The sequence below is a fragment of the Mustela lutreola genome, chromosome 15 (assembly GCF_030435805.1).
Source record: "Mustela lutreola isolate mMusLut2 chromosome 15, mMusLut2.pri, whole genome shotgun sequence".
Lineage (NCBI taxonomy): Eukaryota > Metazoa > Chordata > Mammalia > Carnivora > Mustelidae > Mustela > Mustela lutreola.
Window position 1 is genome coordinate 15,651,168 of NC_081304.1, and position 21,041 is coordinate 15,672,208.

The following is a 21,041-nucleotide window of genomic DNA, read 5'->3' on the forward strand; positions in this document are numbered from 1 at the left end:
GTTAACTGAATTTACAATCTCTTTTGCTTGGGAACCTTCAGGATCTCCCTACCTGGGAGATTCAGCCCTTGCTGACTTCTGCAGTGACAGGCCAATAGGACCTTCTCACACTGCGTCCCGGAGGCACTGCGGTGGAAGGATTGGAAGGGGAGCTCTGGACTCAGTACCCGCCCGGGTTCAAGTCCCTGTGTGGGCCCTGGGGCTGGCTGCTTCACTTCTGCGGGCCTTGCTTTGGGGAGGACACGAATGAGACTCATCTCCTGGGTGTCTGGGAGGATTCAGCAAGAAAACGCTTGAAGATGCTCTGTACCTGGTAAGCACTCCTTAACGGAAGGAAGGAAGATCATGACTCCTTCTTTAATATTTAAGCGAGAGCTTCGGCCCTGACTGGGGCTGGGAGCTCAAGAATCTGTTTGTTTCACAGCAGAGAGCCTGGGAACCAGGCTTAGCAGACACTGCTATCTGGATGAGAGGAAACGATAAGAGGAAATAAGGCCAAGGACTCGAGTGTTTAAGCCTGTCTTCAACAGTATTAAAAGAAAAATAAATTCACAGTCCAGATGTGGAATCCTATCCCTCCCCCACCCCGGTTCCCATGGGTACCCTGGCAACCACCATTTGCTTCTGGCCTCCGAACTTCTGGGCCCCACCCCAGGTGCGGCCGGAAGGGAGAAGCAGGTAAAAGAGGCCATCCAGAATGTGACAGGGCAAAGTGGGGGGATCTTAGGGGGCAGGGCCAGGGCAGTTTGGGGGGTCGCTCTGCTCCCCGCCACATTCTGGCTCTGCAGAAATCAACTCCAAGGGCACTTGTGAGCGGAAGATGAGGTCACAGAACAGGCAGCCAGAAGGGAGAGTGTGGAAGGAGGTGGGGTAGCGTCCACACTGCTGGGCCTGGCAGATGCAGGGACCGGAGGACAGAGTCTGCATGGGACCCTCTCTGGGGCTCGGGCGGTTGTGCAGCTCTGTGGCCCCTTACCCAGAAGAAGGAGAGGAGGACAGGAGATCTTAGATTTAGCCTGGGAGTTCAGGTTGTGACCCTGCCATTACAATCTAAATGACTTTAGGGAACCCTGTTTTCTTACCTTAGGGAACCCTGTTTTCTGAATTATAAAACACCCTCTCTGCCTCTTCACAGACTCCTGGGGAGATCTCTGGGCAGAGGTCTATGGAGTACTGACATGATTCTTTTAGGGTATGTCTCCCCCATTAACCAGTTCCTGGAGAATAGGAGCTATCTGTATCTGATCTATGTGTCTTCCTGGTGAGGGGCAAAAAAACCGTGTTCCATGTGTCTGTTGAATTCAGCTGGACCAGGGGAAGGGGAAGCAAGCTGCACTGTGTCCTACGGGTAAGGGTTTAACATCCTCTAAATTATACCCTCCTTGAAAACAGATCTACAGGGCGCCTGGATGGCTCAGTCGGTTATGTGTATGCCTTCGGCTCAGGTCATGGTCGCAGGGTCCTGGGATGGAGACCCACATTGGGCTCCCTGATCAGCGGGGACCCTGCTTCTCTCTCTCCCTTTGCCGCTCCTCTTGCTTGTGCTCTCTCTCTATCAAGTAAGTAGATACAGGGGCACCTGGGTGGCTCAGTGGGTTAGGCCGCTGCTTTCAGCTCAGGTCATGATCGCAGGGTCCTGGGATCGAGTCCCACTTCGGGCTCTCTGCTCCGTGGCGAGCCTGCTTCTCCCCTCTCTCTCTGCCTGCCTCTCTGCCTACTTGTGATCTCTCTCTGTCAAATAAATAAATAAAATCTTAAAAAAAAATAAAAATAAAACTTAAAAAAAAAGTAAGTAGATACAATCTTAAAAAAAAAAAACCAAACCAAAGATCTACATATGGACATTTTACTGAACATAAAGGAATAAAGGAAACACACAATTATTTGTTGTGCTAGGAAGCTGAGATTATATGTAACTTTTGATTATATTATTATCATGTTTCTAGGGCAAATGAAACTGAGGGAAAGGAGACACAGGGGATCTGAAGAATGCTGAAGAAACCAAATCTTTCTGTATTTCCCACAGAACCCTATTCGGTACTCAATGTTGGTGAATTTAACTTGCTTTTTCTCAGGAGAGACACAAAAGGTCACATACACAACACCCTACCACCACCACCACCACCATTTATGACATCACCCAGACCCACAAAAATAATGCACTAGACCTGACCTACAAAGGAATGTCTGTGCTGTGCCTGCAATTTACTTCTCTTTCCCCACACATTCACTCCCGTCTTCTGATTTCTTTCATACATTTTTTAGAACCATATAAAAAAAAGTACTGCTCCCCCAACCATCACTCTCTGATATTAACTGAAAACCATGGTGTGGTTAAGAGATCTCAGGTCCTAAATACAAGACCGGCGTTGAATTCCTGCTCTCAGACTAGTCATCTGACCTCTTCATCCCTCCGTGTTGTCAGCTGTTCAGTGGAGAAATGGTTAGCGTGTGCCGGGAGCCACGCTGGGGGCTACCTACCAGAGAGTTGGCAGGACTGGTGGAGACCATGGATGGAAAGACCTCACTGGCCTGCCCGGCAAAAAATGAGCTTGTGATAGTAGTAGCAACCTACATAGTCATAGGAGTGCAACTTTTCCAGAGGAGAATTTGGCAACATATATCAAAATCTCTCAGGGGTGCCCGGGTGGCTCAGTCAGTTAAGCAGCTGCCTTAGGCTCAGGTCATGAACTCAGGGTCCTGGAATCAAGTTCGGCGTTGGGCTCCCTGCTCAGCGGGGAGCCTGCATCTCTCTCTCTCCCTCTGCTGCTCCCCCTGCTTGTGCTCTCTCGCTCGTGCACCCTCTCTCTCTCAAATAAAACCTTAAAAAACAAAACAAAAATCTCTCAAAAGCACAAGGGCTTTGACCCCAAAACTCACTTCATAGGAATTTAACTTAAGGAAAAAAAAAAAAACCCTTAACTTAAGGAAATAATTAGGAATCTATGCAAAGATTTAACCACACGGCGTTATTTGCAACAGCAGTGATTGGAGGGAATGTCCAATAATATGATTCCGGGTAACCTGAAATGTCCTCATGCAATGGAACACTTCGCAGACAAGAGAAATACATTTTAAAAAGAGTATTTGAACATGGATAGAGGTTCACATTCTGATTAAACCAAAACCTAATGCGGGGTGTCCGGCTGGCTCAGTCGGAAGAGCATGTGACTCTTGATCTCCGGGTCGTTAGTTCAAACCCCATGTTGGGTGTAGAGATTACTTGAGTAAATGTTTTTTTAAAAAACCCGAATGTATAATATGATCTCATTTCTATTTTATTTGAAATCAAGCAAAGTCTGGAACTACATTTTTGCTTTCTTGTTCTTAAACTTGAGTGTCCAAGGGGCCTGGGGACAAATGCATGTGCCCCAGCCCAGCAGCAGACCTACTGGATTAGAACCTCCAAGTAAAGGAGTATCTGGATTGTAAACGAGAGTCCCAGGCACACCAGAGTTCTAGAAACACTGTATACACTAAGTGTGAACAGTGCTTATCACTGACTGATGGGCTAGGGGGTGATTTTTTTTTTCTCTCTTTTCATTTTCTACAATGAACATATTTGCTAATTTAAAAAAGATAGAGGGCGCCCGGTGACTCAGTCAGTTAAGCATCTGCTTTCGGCTCAGGTCATGATCCCGAGGTCCTGGGATAGAGCCCCACATTGGGCTCCTTGCTCTACGGGGAGCCTGCTTCTCCCTCTAACCCTCCCCCCTGCTCATGATCCCCATCTCTCTCTCTTTTATTTATTTATTTTTAAAAGATTTTATTTATTTATTTGAGAGAGAGAGAGGGAGTGTGTGTGTATGTCCTTTGTTTCAAACTTCACCAGAAGTGACCTCAATTTATATGTGCAGAGTTCTACAATAAAGTCAGTCCACCTGGAAAGGAAAATTAAAGGAATGAACCAGAAGAGATGGTCCCTGAGAGATGTATAGATGGAAAAAAGTACACGCCTTGTCATGTGCCAAGGAACACGGCACACCCCTAACAACAGAGAATGGGTGAGTCCAAAGGCATTAAACTGATGTTAATCAAGCCACCTTCCCACCGTGTGTCAGAATCCCCCATCAGTTTGCAGGTCAAATGCACTAGATGCATACAGGGTTATCTGTAACAATGAAATGAGAAATGACCCAAACGTCCAACAAGGAGGTAAGCTGTGGTACATCCATACAATGGAATGCTACCCAACCAATAGAAAGGCTGGGTGGAAATACATCGATGACGTATTGGTACACAAAAGAATGTTATAAAACAACAAAATAACATGAAAAGATTTATGTTAAGTTTCGTAAAGGAAGAGGGAGAGGAAGGAGAGGTTACTTGAAGATTTTTTTTTTTTTTTTAGATTTTGTTTATTTGAGAGAGAGAGCAAGCCAGCAGGGGGAGGAGTACAGGGAGAGGGACAAGTGGACTCTGTGCTGAGCTCAGAGAGGGACAAGTGGACTCTGTGCTGCTGAGCTCAGAGCCCCATGTGAGGCTCAATCTCACAACCCTGAGATCATGACCACAGCCGAAACCAAAAGTCAGACCCTCAACCGACTGAGCCACCGAGGCACCCCTGAGGAGAAGTAATTTTGTAAGGATATTCTCCAAAATTTCTTTTTCTTTCTTTCTTTCTTTCTTTTCTTTTTTTAAGATCTTATTTATTTATTTGAGAGAGAATGAGAGACAGCACAAGAGTGGGGAGGGTCACTGGGAGAAGCAGACTCCCTGCTGAGCAGGGTGCCTGACGTGGGACTCGATGCCAGGACTCCAGGATCAGCCAGGATGAGCCAAAGGCAGATGCTTAACCAGCTGAGCCACCCAGGCATCCCATATTCTCCAAAATTTCTTAGTGATGAGATTTCAGGTATTTTTTCTTTTTTGGTAATTTTTCCCATTATTTGAATTGTGTTCTATAAGTAAGTGCAAGTTTTTACAATCATGAAAATGTATTTTTTAAAGTAATCTCTACACCCAGTATGGGGCTCGAATTTATAACCCAGAGATCGAGAGTCACCTGCTCTTCTGACTGAACCACCCAGGCTCCCTGAAAATGTATTCTTACCTTGAAAAAATATATATGGAATCTTGTCTTTTCACAGCCTCATTTATGTTCACTAACTGAACACATGTTTAGATGTGCTGTTGAGGGCCTAGGGAAGGAAGGAGGGTTAGTCAAGCAGAAAAGATGGGGGACCTCACGGGGGTCATTGTGAGCCTTCCCATGCGGGGAAGAACCCAGTCTGACCCCAAAGGGCTTTCTATATCTTCTAAAAAGATGAAGATGGTGGAGGATGGGAAAATGAAAGACACGTTTCCCAAATAAAAAAACCTTTTTAAAGATTTTCCTAAGTAATCTCTACATCAACCTGGGGCTCAGACTCGCAACTCTGAGAGTCGCAGGCTCCACCTACCCAACCAGCCAGGTGCCCCCCAATAAAAATTTTAACTGAAAATCAAATGGGAAGATATTTGTAACAAAAACAGCCAGAAGCTTATAGAAATCCATGAGAAAAACACAGATACCCCGATAATATTAAGCCACTAAGATCTGAAGAAGTAAGATGATCAAGGATATGAATACCATACACAAAGAAAAAAAATACCCATGTTCAATTAGGCTATGGAACATCTTTACAAGCACTTGGAACACTAGTAATGTTCTTACTTGCTGGATCTGAGCCCCGGCTACATGGGTGTGTTCAGTTTGTGAAAACTGACTGAACTGAACATTCATGTGTTCATTTTCCTGTACTTACACTATACTTAAAGAATTAAAAATTTTTAGTGGTGCCTGGCCTGCTCAGCTTGTTGGGCGTCTGTCTGCCTTCGGCTCTGGTCATGATCCCAGGACCCTGCACAGCAGGGGGTCTGCTTCTCCCTCACCCCCTTCTGTTCCCCCTCTGCTCATGTTCTCTCACTTTCTCTCTCTCAAATAAAATCTTAAAAACAAAAAAAAAAGAATTAAAAAACTTAAAAACAAGGGATTCAGGGGCGCCTGGGTGGCTCAGTCGTTGAGCGACTGCCTTCCGCTCAGGTCATGAACTTCGGGGCCTGGGATGGAGCCCTCCCTCGGGCTCTCTGCTCAGTGGGGAGCCTGCTTCCCCCTCTCTCTCTGCCTGCTGCTCTGCCTACTTGTGATCTCTCTCTGTGTCAAATAAATAAATAAAATCTTAAAAAAAAAAAAAAACAAAACCAAGGGATTCATAAGTACAAGATTCAGGACAGAAATTGGGTTGGTGGGAAGGAGGGGGAAGTCAGAGGAGAAGGCACATAGCTAGACAGAAGAATTGGACTGTTCTTTCTTGGATTAGGTGGTGGGTTCACAAATATTCATTATATTTTAGTCAATATTTATTTATTTATAAAATAAAAGTAAGACCCAAACAGGCCTGCATGGCATCCCTGGCTTTGCCACTCACCAGCTATGTAATCCTGGCTCTAAGTTTGTCTGGCTCAGTCTCATCTGTGAAAAGGAGAATGGGAGACTTAAAATAGAGTATTCATGGAACTGCCCAACTGACTGTGACAGACTTTTACACACTTAGCAAAGTGTGGTCTCCATTTGTTGCGCAGTCACACAGAAACTTTCGAAAAAGCAGAAATGCTCCCCAAAAGCTGTCCCCTAGCTTAGGCGCCTTTCTGATTTGCTCTCCAGTCTGGGACAAACGTGCTGCTGCTGTCGGGTGCCTGCAGAATTCTGTGTCCTGCTGTTCCGTAAGGTCTCAGCCCCGCTGCTCCTTCTGTCAACACTCGAGGTCTAAGTGCAAGGCCAAGACGGGCAGGCTCGCGTCTGGAGGGCCGCTAACAGGAAGGGCGTCGAGGCGAGTGTCCACCGCCGCAGGGCGACCCTGCTCTGGTTTAGGGGACCGGCCCGCGTCTTTGGAAAACCTGCCCTGAGGCCGACGAGCTTCCCCCCTCCTGCCGGGGCCTCTCTGCCTGCAAGTGAAGGTTGAGATTCCAAACCTTCGTTTGAAAAAAAAGACGGGAGGGGCAGGCGAGGAGCGGTGGGGAAAACTGTAGGGGGGGGGTCCTCCGTCCCTGGGGTCGCCCACCCAGTTCCCTAGCCGCCCTCCAGCCCGGCACAGCCGAACAGCCTCGGCATGCAGAACCGCAGCCCCAGAGAGCACCCAGGCTTCCGGGCCGCGGGGGGAATGGACCCCCCCCCAGGGAGCCTCTGATTGGCTCCGCGGAGTCACATGCTGCGCTCTGGGACCAGTTGCGTGATGGGAATTGGAGAGAGGGGCTGGAGTCACGTGGTTAGGCAAGGTGAAAGTTGGCCCTTGCGCCCCCATTGCCAAAAATGTAGACAAGTTCAAAGACAAAAAAGCCGTCTCTGTAAGCATCACTGTCAGATACTATATAACACAATATAGTGTAGTACAGTAGAATATGACCTGTGACTTCCTTTAAGTTTTGATGTCACTTTTTTTTTTTTTAAAAGATTTTATTTATTTATTTGACAGAGAGAAATTACAAGTACACTGAGAGGCAGGCAGAGAGAGAGAGAGAAGGAAGCAGGCTCCCTGCCGAGCAGAGAGCCCGATGCGGGACTCGATCCCAGGACCCTGAGATCATGACCCGAGCCGAAGGCAGCGGCTTAACCCACTGAGCCACCCAGGCACCCCTGATGTCACTTTTCTATCAATTTTGTCTATATACTCAAACTACGACATATGTTCATGTATATATTATAAATATGCATATATATGTAATATGTGTATATTTATAATATAGGTATACATCTATACAATATATATGCAGACACATCACATATCCATACACTTTTTTACATCTTGTTTTTGTACTTAATATTTCAGCAAAAGGATTTTTCTGTCTCCAAAAACTTTTGTAAAAAACCATTTTGATGGCTGTATGATGTTCCACGAGGTGATATACCACATTTCATTTGTTCATTATTAATAGTCTTCAATTTGGTGGTGCCTGGGTGGCTCAGTGGGTTAAGCCTCTGCCTTTGGCTGGGGTCATGATCTCAGGGTTCTGGAATCCAGCCCCGCATCGGGCTTTCTGCTCAGCAGGGAGCCTGCTTCCACCTCTCTCTCTGCCTGCTGCTCCGCCTACTTGTGATCTCTCACTCTGTCAAATAAATAAAATCTTTAAAAAAAATAGTTTTCAACTTATAAAGAGGTTTTCCTAATGATAAATAATGGTATATTGAATATACTGTTACATCAGTCTTTGTTGGCACTACTGTCAGGGCTGAAAATGGCACCTTGTTTGTTAGTAATTTTAAAACATGTTCTGTAGGCTTATTAGATATTGCTACTTGTCTTCTCTGTGAACTCTGTTCACAGACTATGCTGTCTCACCTATTCTGATTTTAGATGCCTGAAAACTACTGGAGTTCTTGTGTTTTTCCTCATTGGCTAGATCTCTCTTCCCTGGTCATTGTTCTTTTAAAATTTCATTTAAGACCCCTTCTTGTCAAAACTTCTCTCACTAATGCTAACCACGCTCCTTGATTCAGAACAGCACAGATCCGTTTTGCCTCTTTCTTATATTTTATACTGATGGGATCATATGGCATGAGACCCCTTGCATCTGGTTCAGTGTTGAGAGCTTCATGCACACTGTTTCATGGACTTGTGGACTGTTCATTCTTATTGCTTTAAAAGTTTTATTTATTTATTTTTTATTTATTTGAGAGGGAGAGCACATGAAGGAGTGGGGGAGGGGCAAAGGGAGAGGGAGAAGCAGACTCCCCACTGAGCAGGAAGCCTGACATGGTGCTCAATCCCAGGACCCTGAGATCAGGACCTGAGCTGAAGGCAGATGCTTAACCAACTGAGCTACCCAGGTGCCCCTGTTGCTTTATACCACTCACTTGTGGAGCTACCACAATGTATCCCTTCTACTATTGATGGGCATTTGGGTAGTTTTCAGTGGGGCTGGATTTCAGTATGGGGCCATTATGAATAGTGCTGCTGTGAACAACTTTGCTTTTTTAGGTGTTCTTTCCTTGGTTTAGTTGAAATTCCTTAGATTACCTACTAAATACAAAGGGGAAAAGGCATCTTTTATCTTTTTAGCGTAGAGATCTGGTAAACAATCTGAACCAAGTAACCAAAGTTAGCATTACCAAAGTTAGCAACAGGGGAACAAACCTACTTGATGTGATACAATGGAAATAACACGGCATCACCCATGTAACACATCTTTCCAAAAATGTTTAATGTGAATGTATTGAGTGAACATCAGACAAATATAGACTGTGGACATTCTACAAAACAACTAGCCTGAAGTCATCAAAAATGCAATACTGTAAAAGACAGAAAGACCAAGTAACTATTCTTTTTTTTTTCCTGAAGATTTTATGTATTTATTTGACAGAGAGAGATCATAAGTAGGCAGAGGCAGGCAGAGAGAAAGAGGAGGAAGCAGGCTCCCCGCTGAGCAGAAAAGCCCAATGCAGGGCTCAATCCCAGGATCCTGGAACCATGACCCAAGCCGAAGGCAGAGGCTTTAACCCACTGAGCCACCCAGGCGCCCTCCAAGTAACTATTCTAAAATAAAAGAGACTGAGGGGCTCCTGGGTGGCTCAGTGGGTTAGAGCCTCTGCTTCCGGCTCAGGTCATGATCCCACGGTTCCTCTCTCTCTGCCTGCCTTTCTGCTTACTTGTGATATCTGTCTGTCAAATGAATAAATAAAATCTTAAAAAAAAAAAAAAGGAGAGAGATTGGACAAGACAGGACAATGAATTGGATCCTGGACCTTAAAAAACAAAAACAAAACAGAGGGGGTATTATTGGGACAACTAGAGAAATCAAAACATGAATTGCATATTGCAAAAGGAACTGTATGATATACTTCTTGAATGTCATTATGGTACTGTGGTTATAAAGGAGAATGTCTTCATTTTTAGCTGATGCATGGTGAAGTATTTAGGTGTGAAATGTCACTCCTGCAACTGCGTCAAAGCTTCACCACACACACACACACACACACAGTGAGGTAAAGCAAATGTGGCAACAGTTAACAGGTGGCACCTCTAGGTAACAGTAGATGAGTGCTCACTGTTTTTTCAGCTTTCCCAATGGTTTGATAAAGAGTAGGATAATGTTTTTTTCCCACTCAATATGTATCTCTAAGATTTGCCCAGATAATACATGTAGCTAAGGTTCACTGGTGTCACCACTGCATTATATTCCACTGTGTGTCTATACCCTGTAATATATCCATATGTCTGTCTGTCTTTCTTTATTTATTTTTTTAAAAAAGATTTTATTTATGTATTTGAGAGAGAGACAGTGAGAGAGAACATGAGCGAGGAGAAGGTCAGAGGGAGAAGCAGACTCCCCATGGAGCTGGGAGCCTGATGCGGGACTCGATCCTGGGATTCCGCGATCATGACCTGAGCCGAAGGCAGTCGTTCAACCAACTGAGCCACCCAGGCGTCCCAGTCTTTCTTTCTTTCTTTTTTTTTTTTTTAAAGATTTACTTATTTATTTCAGAGAGAAAGAATCTCAAGCGGACTCCCCAACAGAGCCCAACACAGGGCTCGATCCCATGACCCTGAGATCACGACCTGTGCCAAAATCGAGTCAGACGCTCATCCAAATGAGCCACCAAGTACCTCTACCCATATGTCTTTCAATGCACATTTTGTTTTGGTTTGGGCTGTTACAAACAGTGCTTCCAGGTTCTTTCTAAACCACCAATGCTCTTATATCCTCAGAGCCTTCGGAAGTGAGGTTAAAGATCTCTAGGGTTATACCAGAAAATCCTTCCTCAGGGACCCAGACAGACTACAAGGCTATTTCCAGTTGAATTCCTACTTGCCCTGGCTGGTCTCACTCGGGGCTATTCTCACTCCTCTCAGACAGGTTCCCGATCCCAAGTCTGAGATTTCAGAGGTGTGTCTTGCTCCATTTTTTTGTTTTTAAGATTTGTTTATTTATGTGGGAGGGGTAGGCAAAGGTAGAGAGGTTTTTGTTTTGTTTTTTTAAGATTTTATTTATTTACCAGAGAGAGAAAGAGAGAGAGAGTGTGTGCACAAGCAGGGGGAGCAGCAGGCAAGGAGAAGCAGGCTCCCCAATGAGCAAGGAGCCTGACGCAGGACGCGATCCCAGGACCCTGAGATCAGGACCTGAGACGCTTCATGACAACCACCAAGGCGCCCCTTCCATCTTTCTTTTGATGAACTTAAAAATTGCAACTAAGGGGCGCCTGGGTGGCTCAGTGGGTTAAGCCGCTGCCTTCGGCTCAGGTCATGATCTCAGGGTCGTGGGATCGAGTCCCGCGTCAGGCTCTCTGCTCAGCAGGGAGCCTGCTTCCCTGTCTCTCTCTCTGCCTGCCTCTCCGTCTACTTGTGATTTCTCTCTGTCAAAAAAAAGAAAAAAAAAATTGCAACTAAAATGGCATCAGTGAACATTTGACTCTATTTATGCTGCTTCATATTTTGGGGGGACTACTTTCAAAATACAAGCTTCAGGAAGGTAGAAACCATGCCCAGCTCGTTCACCCAGTGTCCTCAGCACCAAATACTACAGTATGCCTGGCACATTGCTCGTGCTCAGGAAAACAGAACCAAAACAGGTAAATGAATGGGTGAAGAGATGAATGTTCATGTCAGGCATGCCTCTCCGCTTGTTATTGGCGTGCGTATATTGTTTTGTAAGATTGCCTTATTTTCAAGAGAACTCGCCTAGTTAGACTTACGTCTGTGTACTGACATTAGCTGTATCTGTCACATAGAGTTACATAAATTGTCCGTTGTGTTAAAGATATCTTAGTTTGCTTAGCCATAATCTTATCATCTGGCATTAAAATGATTTTGTTTTGTTTTGCTACTTTAAATAGCACTACTATGAGCATTTTTTTTCTCCTTGGGATTAATGCCTTATAAATCCCCCAACGTGGAATTATGAGGTCAAAGGACATGAAGTCTTGCATAACTAGTTTCTTACATATTGTCTGAAAGCCTGAATCCTGAAAAACTGAACCCATTTATAATTTTATAGTGCTCTAGTCATACATATGCTTTCTCATAGCTCCGCCAAGAGGAGGTATTCTGGTTTTGCTAGTTTAACTTCATATTTAAAGAAAGAAAGTTGATTTCTTTAATTTCTCGTGATCTTGGCACTTTCCACATGACAACTTGCCATCGGAACTGCCCCCAGTGTGATCAGTTACAAATTTATTTATATCCATATTTATCCATATCCAAATTATATATTTCATTGTAATCCCGTTGTTCAATGACATTTAGAAGTCAAGATTCTTTACCCCATTAGTGTGTTGCTTCTGGTTAGGTCTCCCATTAAGGTTTTTTTTTTTAAGATTTTATTTATTTAGGGCGCCTGGGTGGCTCAGTGGGTTAAGCCTCTGCCTTCGGCTGAGGTCATGATCTCAGGGTCCTGGGATCGAGTCCCACATCGAGCTCTCTGCTTGGCGAGGAGCCTGCTTCCTCCTCTCTCTCTCTGCCTGCCTCTCTGCCTACTTGTGATCTCCCTCTGTCAAATAAGTGAATAAATAAATCTTAAAAAAAAAAAAGATTTTATTTATTTATTTGACAGATCACAAGTAGACAGAGAGGCAGGAGGAAGCAGGCTCCCTGCTGAGCAGAAAGCCCAACGTGGGGCTCAATTCCAGGACCCTGAGATCATGACCTGAGCTGAAGGCAGAGGCTTTAACCCACTGAGCCACCAAGGCACCCCTCTCATTAAGTTCTTAAGATGAGTTTAAATCTACTTCTGGAATTTATTCCAGTTCATCAGATGTTTTTTCTGTTTAACTCAGTGGTGTCTGTTTTTCATGATCGTGACATCATCTAAACTCTGGAAGGGTAAGTCTCCTTATTGCCCTTTTACTACAAAAAAAACTTCACATCATAAGAAAAAAAAAATTTGTAGCCACCTGAGGTGATGGATGTTAACTGAACTTGCTGGGGCAATCATTTCACAATGTATAAGTTATCTCAAATCATTACATTGTATACGTGAACGAATCCAAGGGTATATGTCAATTATACTGCAATAAAACAGCAGTGGGGGACCTCTTTGGAACACTTGTCTGCTTTTCCTTTCTTTCCTTTTTTTTTTCCCCCAATAAGGACTTGCTAAATGCCACTGTGTCCTGAGTGCTGTGCTGGGCCAGGGCTGTAAATGCCTGTCCAGGAGGCCAAGAAGGGAGGAAGTGGCTCCACCCAACAGGTGGCCTGGAGGAGAAGAGTTCTGGAAAGAAAGGCTTCTTCCAGCTGAGAACAACTGGAAGGGCTCAGGTCTGCCTGCCTGGGCTCTCTCATTCTCTCTCCCTCTGATAAATAAATAAATAAAATCTTTTAAAATCAATAAATAAAATGGGGTCCCCTCTGTGTAAAAGAAATATTTGTGTGTGTGTGTGCAAACTATAAAAACCAGAAGATGACGTCACGAATGACTGACAGGGGTTACTACAAGCCATGGGCTGCGGGGAGGGAGGACCTCAAACTGTTTACACTTGACTTCTGTATGGGCTGCGTTCTGCTGAGCAAGCCTTCTTCTCACTGAGGTTATCAACAGCACCCGCCAGACTACAAGGTGGGATGGGAGGAGGGTCGCTGAAATCAGTCATCAGGGAGCCTGGCGACCGGGGGGAGGCAGCACCCCATAGTGACCACTGCTCAGCTCCTGTTTGCCTGGAACCGTCTGGGGGTTTCACAAGGATAGTCCAGAGGGGAGGAAATTCCTCAGTTCTCGCCCGCGGGTCAGCTAGAGAAGCTTCATGAGGGGAAGTGAGGAGGGAGGGTGGGGAGTTGAGGGGGTTTAGGAGTCAGAACAGCAGAGGAGAGGGGTTCCCCCCCCCTCTAGGATTTAAACTGACGTTCAGAAAAAGGAAGCCTTATGGTTACTTTTAGGCACTTAGAGTAGTTCGCAAAGTGTCACCAAGAAGTAATGGGGTTAGACTTGCTTTGATTTAAAAACAACAACAAAACTGCTGTAATTAGGGTTTTGTATGCTGAGGACTGTGTTTTTTCACATTTAAGTCCCTTCATATTCATGTTCTCTCTTCCTAATAATAATAAAAAATGACAACAACTTAATATCAGTTGCTCAGAAATGACTCTGTACCAGGCACGCATCTCATACACATATTATCTCATTTTCGTGTCACTCTTACAATACCCCTAAGGAGGGGGTACTGCTTTATTTTTCCCATTTTGCAAATGAAGACACTTGAATCTTGGCCTGAGGTCCCACAGCTGATGAGTGGCATTACCTCAGTCCTGATTTACATTTCTGGAAGACCGAAAAGGGGAGGCGGGAACATTCCCGGCCACACCGCGCTCCTGCCTCAGTCTACAGTGGGGAGTACCACATCCGCTTCCCTTTCCAAACACTCTCTGAGGATGCCAGGAAAGGATGGGAAACTGGCTTCTTGTTTTTCCCTACAGGAAGGTGCTTGTCCAAGCTCAGGGCAAAAGCTTGTCACTGTCCTCCTACAGGTGATCCCAGAGAGAGGGATAAAGAGAAGGCCCCTCCCCCATGCTGGGGTTTATCCGGAGAGTGGCATCTGGGTGTTTGCCTCCCCTTAGCTCCAGTGAGCCCAAAGCAGTGACCAAGACTCCTCTGTGTCCTTCTCAGGATCCTGAGTCTCGGAAGGAGGGGCAGTGACAGCCACGGAGGAAAAAGACAAGGGCATCCTAGGCAGAGGAAGTTGTGCGCAAAGGCCTGGGCAGGAGTGGACAAGGAAGGTTCGGTGGGGAGATGGGGCAGAGCGGGCTAAAGGAAGCGAGAAGCAGCTGAGGTTTCAAACCCATCATCTAGCAATCCAACCAGAGGAACTGAAATGGCGGGGGGAACAGCAGGGCTGAGGTGAAGCAGAGAGCATGGGTCCAGCCAGGCACCATGGGAGGGGTCTCTGCATGGTCAAGGGGCCAGGAGAGGACAGGGAAGGGCAGGAAAGGAAAGAACCCTTGGGGTTCCTCATCAGGCCACGTGTGAAGCTTGGGGGTCCACCCAATCTGTCCTCTAAGTGACTGGAGCTGGCTGATGCTGGCAGGTCCCCGGGGTCACAGATGCCACGACGCGGCCTTCATCCGGCCTGCCTGTTTACAGACACCACTCCTGGCTGAGGAGTGACGGGACCTGCAGTGCCCAGGGTGAGATCCAAGAGCTGCGTCACTGCTGCCATGGCCCACCCCACCCAGATTTATAGGATCCAGTCATGGGGAGTGGCCCCTCCCATCTCACGAAGGACCAAACAGGAAGGGACACTTTCTGTCAGCCATACCTAGGCCCTCTGAGTCCAAGGATGCCCCACTGGAGGTGTAGGGTGGTGGGCTCAAAAGAACAGGCCACCATCATCCAAGCTGTCGGCATGGTGTGGGCTCATCAAAGCAAATGAATGAACCCAGATATCCCTGCCCTTGGGGAAGGGGGGCGGGGCGAGGGCTGGCTCCTCCCCCTTAGGCCACTTCAGTCAGGAGCTTCTGGATGCCCCCTCAGAGCAGGCACCTGAGATACCCTGAGGATGCTATGGCCGGCTTGGTCCCTGTGTCTTGGGCCCAGTGGGCCCGAGGGAGAGACAAGCACCCTGACAGCCGGGTATAAACAGAGGGTTGCCCACTCTACCCTCTTCCTAGGGTTCCTTGGAGGACACATTGAGGGGATGTTCTAGAGGGCTTAGAGCTATTGGAGAGATACCCATCAAGCAGGATCTTTCAGCCTTTCCTACCACATACCCCGGCAGTGTTTAACTCACAGAGACGCAGCATGGTCTGGTCCTGAAGGGTTTGGGCTCCGTGGCCACCCCTGAGTTCAAATCTTACTTTTATCACTTGCTACTGTGGAGCAGTGTGGTCTTGAGCAAGTGACTTGACGACTCGCGTCTCCTGAGTGCCAGTGTGCAAAACGGATGGTAAGGCCCCCCACCCCTCCAGGGTTGTGCGGTGCAAGGGCTCTTGACTGTGGAGCACGGGGCACGGCACCCGACACCCGGCACAAGAATAATGATGGCCCTTGCTGCTACCACTTCGACCCTCCGCAGGGAGCAACAGGAGTTAAATTAGTGGTGAATCCACACGAATCCTCTTCTGAGACTTTCACGGTATTTCTGAAATCATTTCATCGGTCCAAATCACTGTACCCGTGCAAGCACCCGAAAGGCAAGATGTCTCTCGTGCGACAGATGGGGACCAAGACCCGGGCTTCCTCTTCCCCTGCCTGCACCCTCACCTCGTCCAGGTGAGCCGGCTCCCAGCACCAACCAAAGCTCAGCCAGCCGCCACCCAAGCCCCGGCAGCCCACAGAAGACAAGAGGTTGGAGCCAGGAAGACTGGGTTTTGTGGGTAGGGGAATAAGAAGGATCTGAGCTCCGTGACTCACCAGGGGCTGGGCCGGAAGTGCAGGCCACGTGTCTGGCTGACCCCCAGCGGCAGCGAGTACCTGCTCCTTTCAAAGGAACACCTCCTTCTCTGCCCCCTAGGCAGCAGGGTCTGTCCCCAAAGGAAAATCTCTTAACCTCCTTTCACTCCTCAGCCTGGGTACACGAAAACCCCCAGGGTTCCCAGGAACCCTCCTTCCAATCTGCACCTCAGTCCTCTGTTCAGTAAGCCCTGGGGTTCCCCACCATCAGCCAGCAAGCCAGCCAGCAAGTGGCTCCCCAATTTTGGCCTCCCGGGCACCTGGCCAGCTTCCCCCCATCCCACTCTCTACCCCAGCCCGGCAAGCTTCCACATCGTTCCCAGACAGAAAGCCTAGCCCAACTTCCAGGTCTCCCTCTCTGCTCACCGTCCCTGCCTCTGCAAAGCCTGGTCCCACTCAGCTTCCCTCCAGAGAACCCTGGCGACCCTTGCCCTCCGTCCCCCACACAGTTTCTCCTGTGTCGCAAATACACACCAATGCTGCAATTTACAAAGGTCTTCCAGCCACACCTTGTGGGGCGCCCTATGGCGGTGGAGAAGACGCACGTGCTGCCATCACACACCGAGGCATGGCCAACCGCTGCCCCCAAGGGGTGGTGCCCCCTACTCTGCTGCCCCGGGGCTCCCCTGCTGGTGCTTAAAGAGAGCCACCCGCAGACACTCGGGGTGTAGTTCTGCCCCAGCAGCGCATTTCCCCAACCGTTCGGATCCAGTAGACGGTTCCCGGGGACTATCAAATTCATCAGGTACAGGGGGCATGGAGGGAGGAATTCGGCCTCAAGGAGGAGCATTCGGGGCAGAGGGAACAATGATGTGCGGGGACCACGGTGGTTCAACTTTCTATTACTCAACAGCTGCTGTGGGGACTCATCCTTCCAGGGCCACACCCCTAGCTTCCTTCCTGCCCATACCTAAGCTTCGGATGGGCGTGATCGGAACAATACCACTGGGACGGGCCCCCTCCAAGGCTGTGGGGGCTACAAGTCCCGCCTGAGACATGGCCTGAGGAGGGTGCCAAGAGAGGGGGAGACCAGAAGGTAGAGGGGGCACTCCGGGCGTCCTCCCAGATGGGGCCTCTCACCATTTCCAGCTCCGTCAAAAGCTCCGTGGGGGAAAGGGCCGAGTCAGCACTCTAGCCATGACTCTCCCAGGGCCTGGCTTTAAACTGTGCTCTGGGGCTCTTGGAATGGCCACCCTCCTCCAGGCCTCCCGCCCTGTCAAGTTCCTTCACGGAGGAGAAGACACAGGCGGGAGGGCTGGGAGGCAGGGGGACATCGGCTGAGCCTTGACCTGGGGTGGGTAGGGCCGGATGGCCTGGCTGGTGTCTAACATTCAGCTCCAGGTGGGTCTGGAATTCAGCGGGCGGGGGAGGGGATTCTACTCGATGTGACTATGGGTCCCTCCAGACCCCACCACTCCCATCTGCACAATCAGGACAGCTCCATCGGGCAAATACGTGTCTTGGTCCTCTACGTCACACCGGGCGGGCCAACTGAGCAAGCATCGGCCTCGGCTAGAGGGCCTGGAGCCTCCAGGGGGCTGATGGGTTTTGCACCAAACTGCAAACACTGCACTGACTGTCCCCTTTCACTCACCCCCAGCCCCAAATTAAACATCCAGCCAGCCAGGTTGGGCCCAGCGCGGGGGCTGTAATAACCACACTCCCCCACCGTGCCAGCTTTGACTCCCGCAACCCCCCCACTCTGGAAGTGGATCTTTCCCTTTAGCTCTCAAATTCTTGCTGAGGGGTCTGTCCCTACAAGCACTGTCACCCTTTGAAAGAGCAGCAGAAAGAGAAGGCACAACTTGGGTTTTTTGTTTTGTTGCTTGGATTTTTGCATCTTTAGCAGCTCTTTTGGGGCCCAAGGTCTGTCTACTCTGGAGGGGCGCCAGTTTGGTCAGAGCCACCCACGCCACGCCACACACACACACGCGCACACGCACACACACACACAGCACCCCGCTTGTCGCTGCATCCTGGGGACACGCTATTGCCCCACAGAGATCCCTTCAAACAGCACGGCTGCCACATGCCACAAGCTGTCCTTGAAGGCCGAGTGTGGAAAATATAACCCCCACCCCCCAGATGCCAGGAAGGGCAAACAAGCCCTGACGAATAATTCGAAAACAGTAATAACGCAGGGGTGAGACTGGCCTGGAGGAAGATCCTGGACGCACGGAGCCTCTGGTTTCCCCGGACGCACGTCTCCCGGCCCAACGCAGGGCCGGCGCCGGGTGGTCCAGGAGCGGGGGTGGGCGCGGGGGTCTCCCCGGAGCCCGCCCTCTTCCTCTGAGGCGGCTCGAGACCCCCGGGCTCCCCTCCCCCGCCGCCTGCCACATCTGGTTCCACTCAGGTCTTCCCCCACCTCCAGGCGCGCTCCTCCTCCCCTCTCCCCCCCCCCCAACCCTGCTTCCAGAAAAGCGGAGACGATTTAAAAAAACCCAGTCACACACAAACACACACACGCACGCACGCACGCACACACATGAACACGCACACGCGCTTCTGGAAGAAAAAAAAGAGGGAAAGTCGAGAGCGGCCCACTCCTGTCCCCCTCCCCCGCCCGGCCCCCGAAGTTGGCCAAGTTGGCAGCGCCTTACCCGGGAGGGCGGCGGCGGCGGCGGCGGCGGCGTACACGGGCGCACCGGGCCGGCCGAGGTGCAGACCCGCGAGGAGCAGGACGCAGCGCAGCAGGTGACGAGGCCAGGGCGCGGGGGCCGGCCCGCGGGGCTCCATGCCCGCGGCGCGGCGCTGGGGGACGGGGGGGTGGAGGGACCGAGGGCGCACGGGCGCGGCGCGCGGTGGCAGCGCGGGCGCAGGGCTGTGATGATCGCCCGCGAGGGGCTCGCGTCTTCCCTCCGGTCGGGACGAAGTGATGCCTCCCGGGGAGGAGAGGAGAGGAGGAGGGAAGGAGGCTGGCCGGGCGGAGGGAGGGCGGAGGGAGGAGCGCAGAACCCGGGAGGAGGGTTTGAGGGGCAGAGGGGAAGGGAAGCGGGCAGCGTGGGAGGGGAAGGGGAGGAGGCGCGGGCGGGCGCGGGCCCGGGGCGGCAGAGAGAGCGCCAAGGGGGGAAAGAAAGGGGAGGCGGAGAGGAGAATCCGCGCGGTCGCGGAGGACCCCGGCGTGCGCTCTTTCTCTCGCTCTCCGTCCCCTCCCTCTCCCCGCCTCGCCGTCCCTCTATTCTCAGTCCGGGCTTCAAGCCCCAGACGCTGCGTCACAGCTCCCCGGCTGGCGCGGGCGGGGAAGCAACGGCAAAAGTTTCCGCAAACTTCACGGCGTGGCGGGACCTGGGCTGCGAGGGCCGGTGGGGCTGGGGCGCGCGGCCGACCCAGGCGGCCAGACCCGGGCCGCGGGCGCCCCCTCTATCCCGCCTTTCTGTGCAAGTCTGCAGCCGGCGAGCATCCGCTACCTCCACGCCTAGGAGGACCCCTCCCCCGGTCTGGGGGGAAAGGGGCGGAGCCCAGGGTTCGGCCACCAAGGCGAAGACTGGGGGAGGGGGAGGCAGGGCCCCTGCCATGTGCCGAGCGCAAACACTGGCACGTCTTGTTTTATTTAGCATTTGCGGGACCCTGGGGTCAGCGTCCCTGGCGCAAACGGGTGCAGTGCTTTTGCTAGTTGGGGCTGTATCCAGAACCCAAGGGAAAATCTGTGCAGCGAACGCCCCAGCAGACAGACTTCCTCACTCTCACCAGCAACACTACTGCTGCTGGCCGGTCGCAAAGGACCAAACGGAAATTTCATAAAAGGGAAGACAATCCACAGTTATTCCATATTATGCAACAGGTCACCGCAGTGCAGAGCACTGGTCTGCGAGTCAGGATGTTGGAATCTAGCCCCAGCTCTACTTCTGATTCCCTGAGTGGCTCTGGAAAAGTCGCTTGAGATCTCTGGGCTCAGAGCCCGGCTGAGACATTTAGAGACCCTAAATACAAAGGAGATTCACGTTCTCCCACCACAAGTAATCAAATAAAAACACTATGAAACGGTAATATAACTTTTATTGTTTCCTGTGCTGTCCACCTCAGTGTTATTTTTGGAAATAACAAACTCAATTTTTTTTTCCTCCTCTTAAACCACCCTGGCCTTGGATAAATCTTTTCCCCATCTCTGCAATGAGGGTATGGGGTCCCCAGATGCTCCTTTAGCTCTGTCTTTACTGGGCTGACATTCTTGGCTAATGTCAGTCCAGAGGCTGCAGAGCGTGGCAGTGGGCACCCAGAAGTCTCCTACAGTCCCCTGGAAAAGATTCCTCCTATCCATACTTGGGCCCTAGAACATGGTTAGCAGCCAGGCCAAGGAAGTTGCTGGTGTTGCACAGCAGGCTTGGGCATCTCTGACAGAACCAAGGCCCTTCTGGTGACTGTGGCTTCACCGCCCTTTGGGACACACCTTGCTGTGGCATGTCCCAGGATCCCAGGATCCCAGCGCTCTGCGAGTGACTGGCCGTGCTGGGGTGAGCTCACCAGATGATCCTCTTGGCCTCTCCTTTCTCACAGTCCTGTTATCTCCTAGGGGTTCTAGTATTGGCCAGCTTCACTCAGTGCTCTTTTGTCATCTTGAGAGCCCAAATCACAGCATGCTTCTGCTTGAAGTCGTCTGACAGGCTTCCCTCTGCTCACTTATCTCTGGATGTGCTGGCCACAGTTCTCCCTCTCACCAAGGGGCCCCCTTTCCTCTAAAAGGGAACTCC

The 21,041-nt window shown here is 49.8% G+C and overlaps 1 protein-coding gene across 2 annotated transcripts in view; it reads right to left on the minus strand.

The window, feature by feature from the left end:
* MRC2 (mannose receptor C type 2) overlaps positions 1-19,695 on the minus strand; it is a 56,764-nt gene extending 37,069 nt beyond the window's left edge. The window contains exon 1 of one of the 2 annotated variants that reach the window (XM_059147358.1): positions 18,954-19,695. In XM_059147358.1, coding sequence (XP_059003341.1) covers positions 18,954-19,089 — 136 coding nt within the window. In that variant the 5' untranslated portion in view covers positions 19,090-19,695. The remainder of the gene's footprint in view (positions 1-18,953) is intronic. The other variant, XM_059147357.1, reaches the window with a different exon arrangement.
* Positions 19,696-21,041: the final 1,346 nt, after the last annotated feature.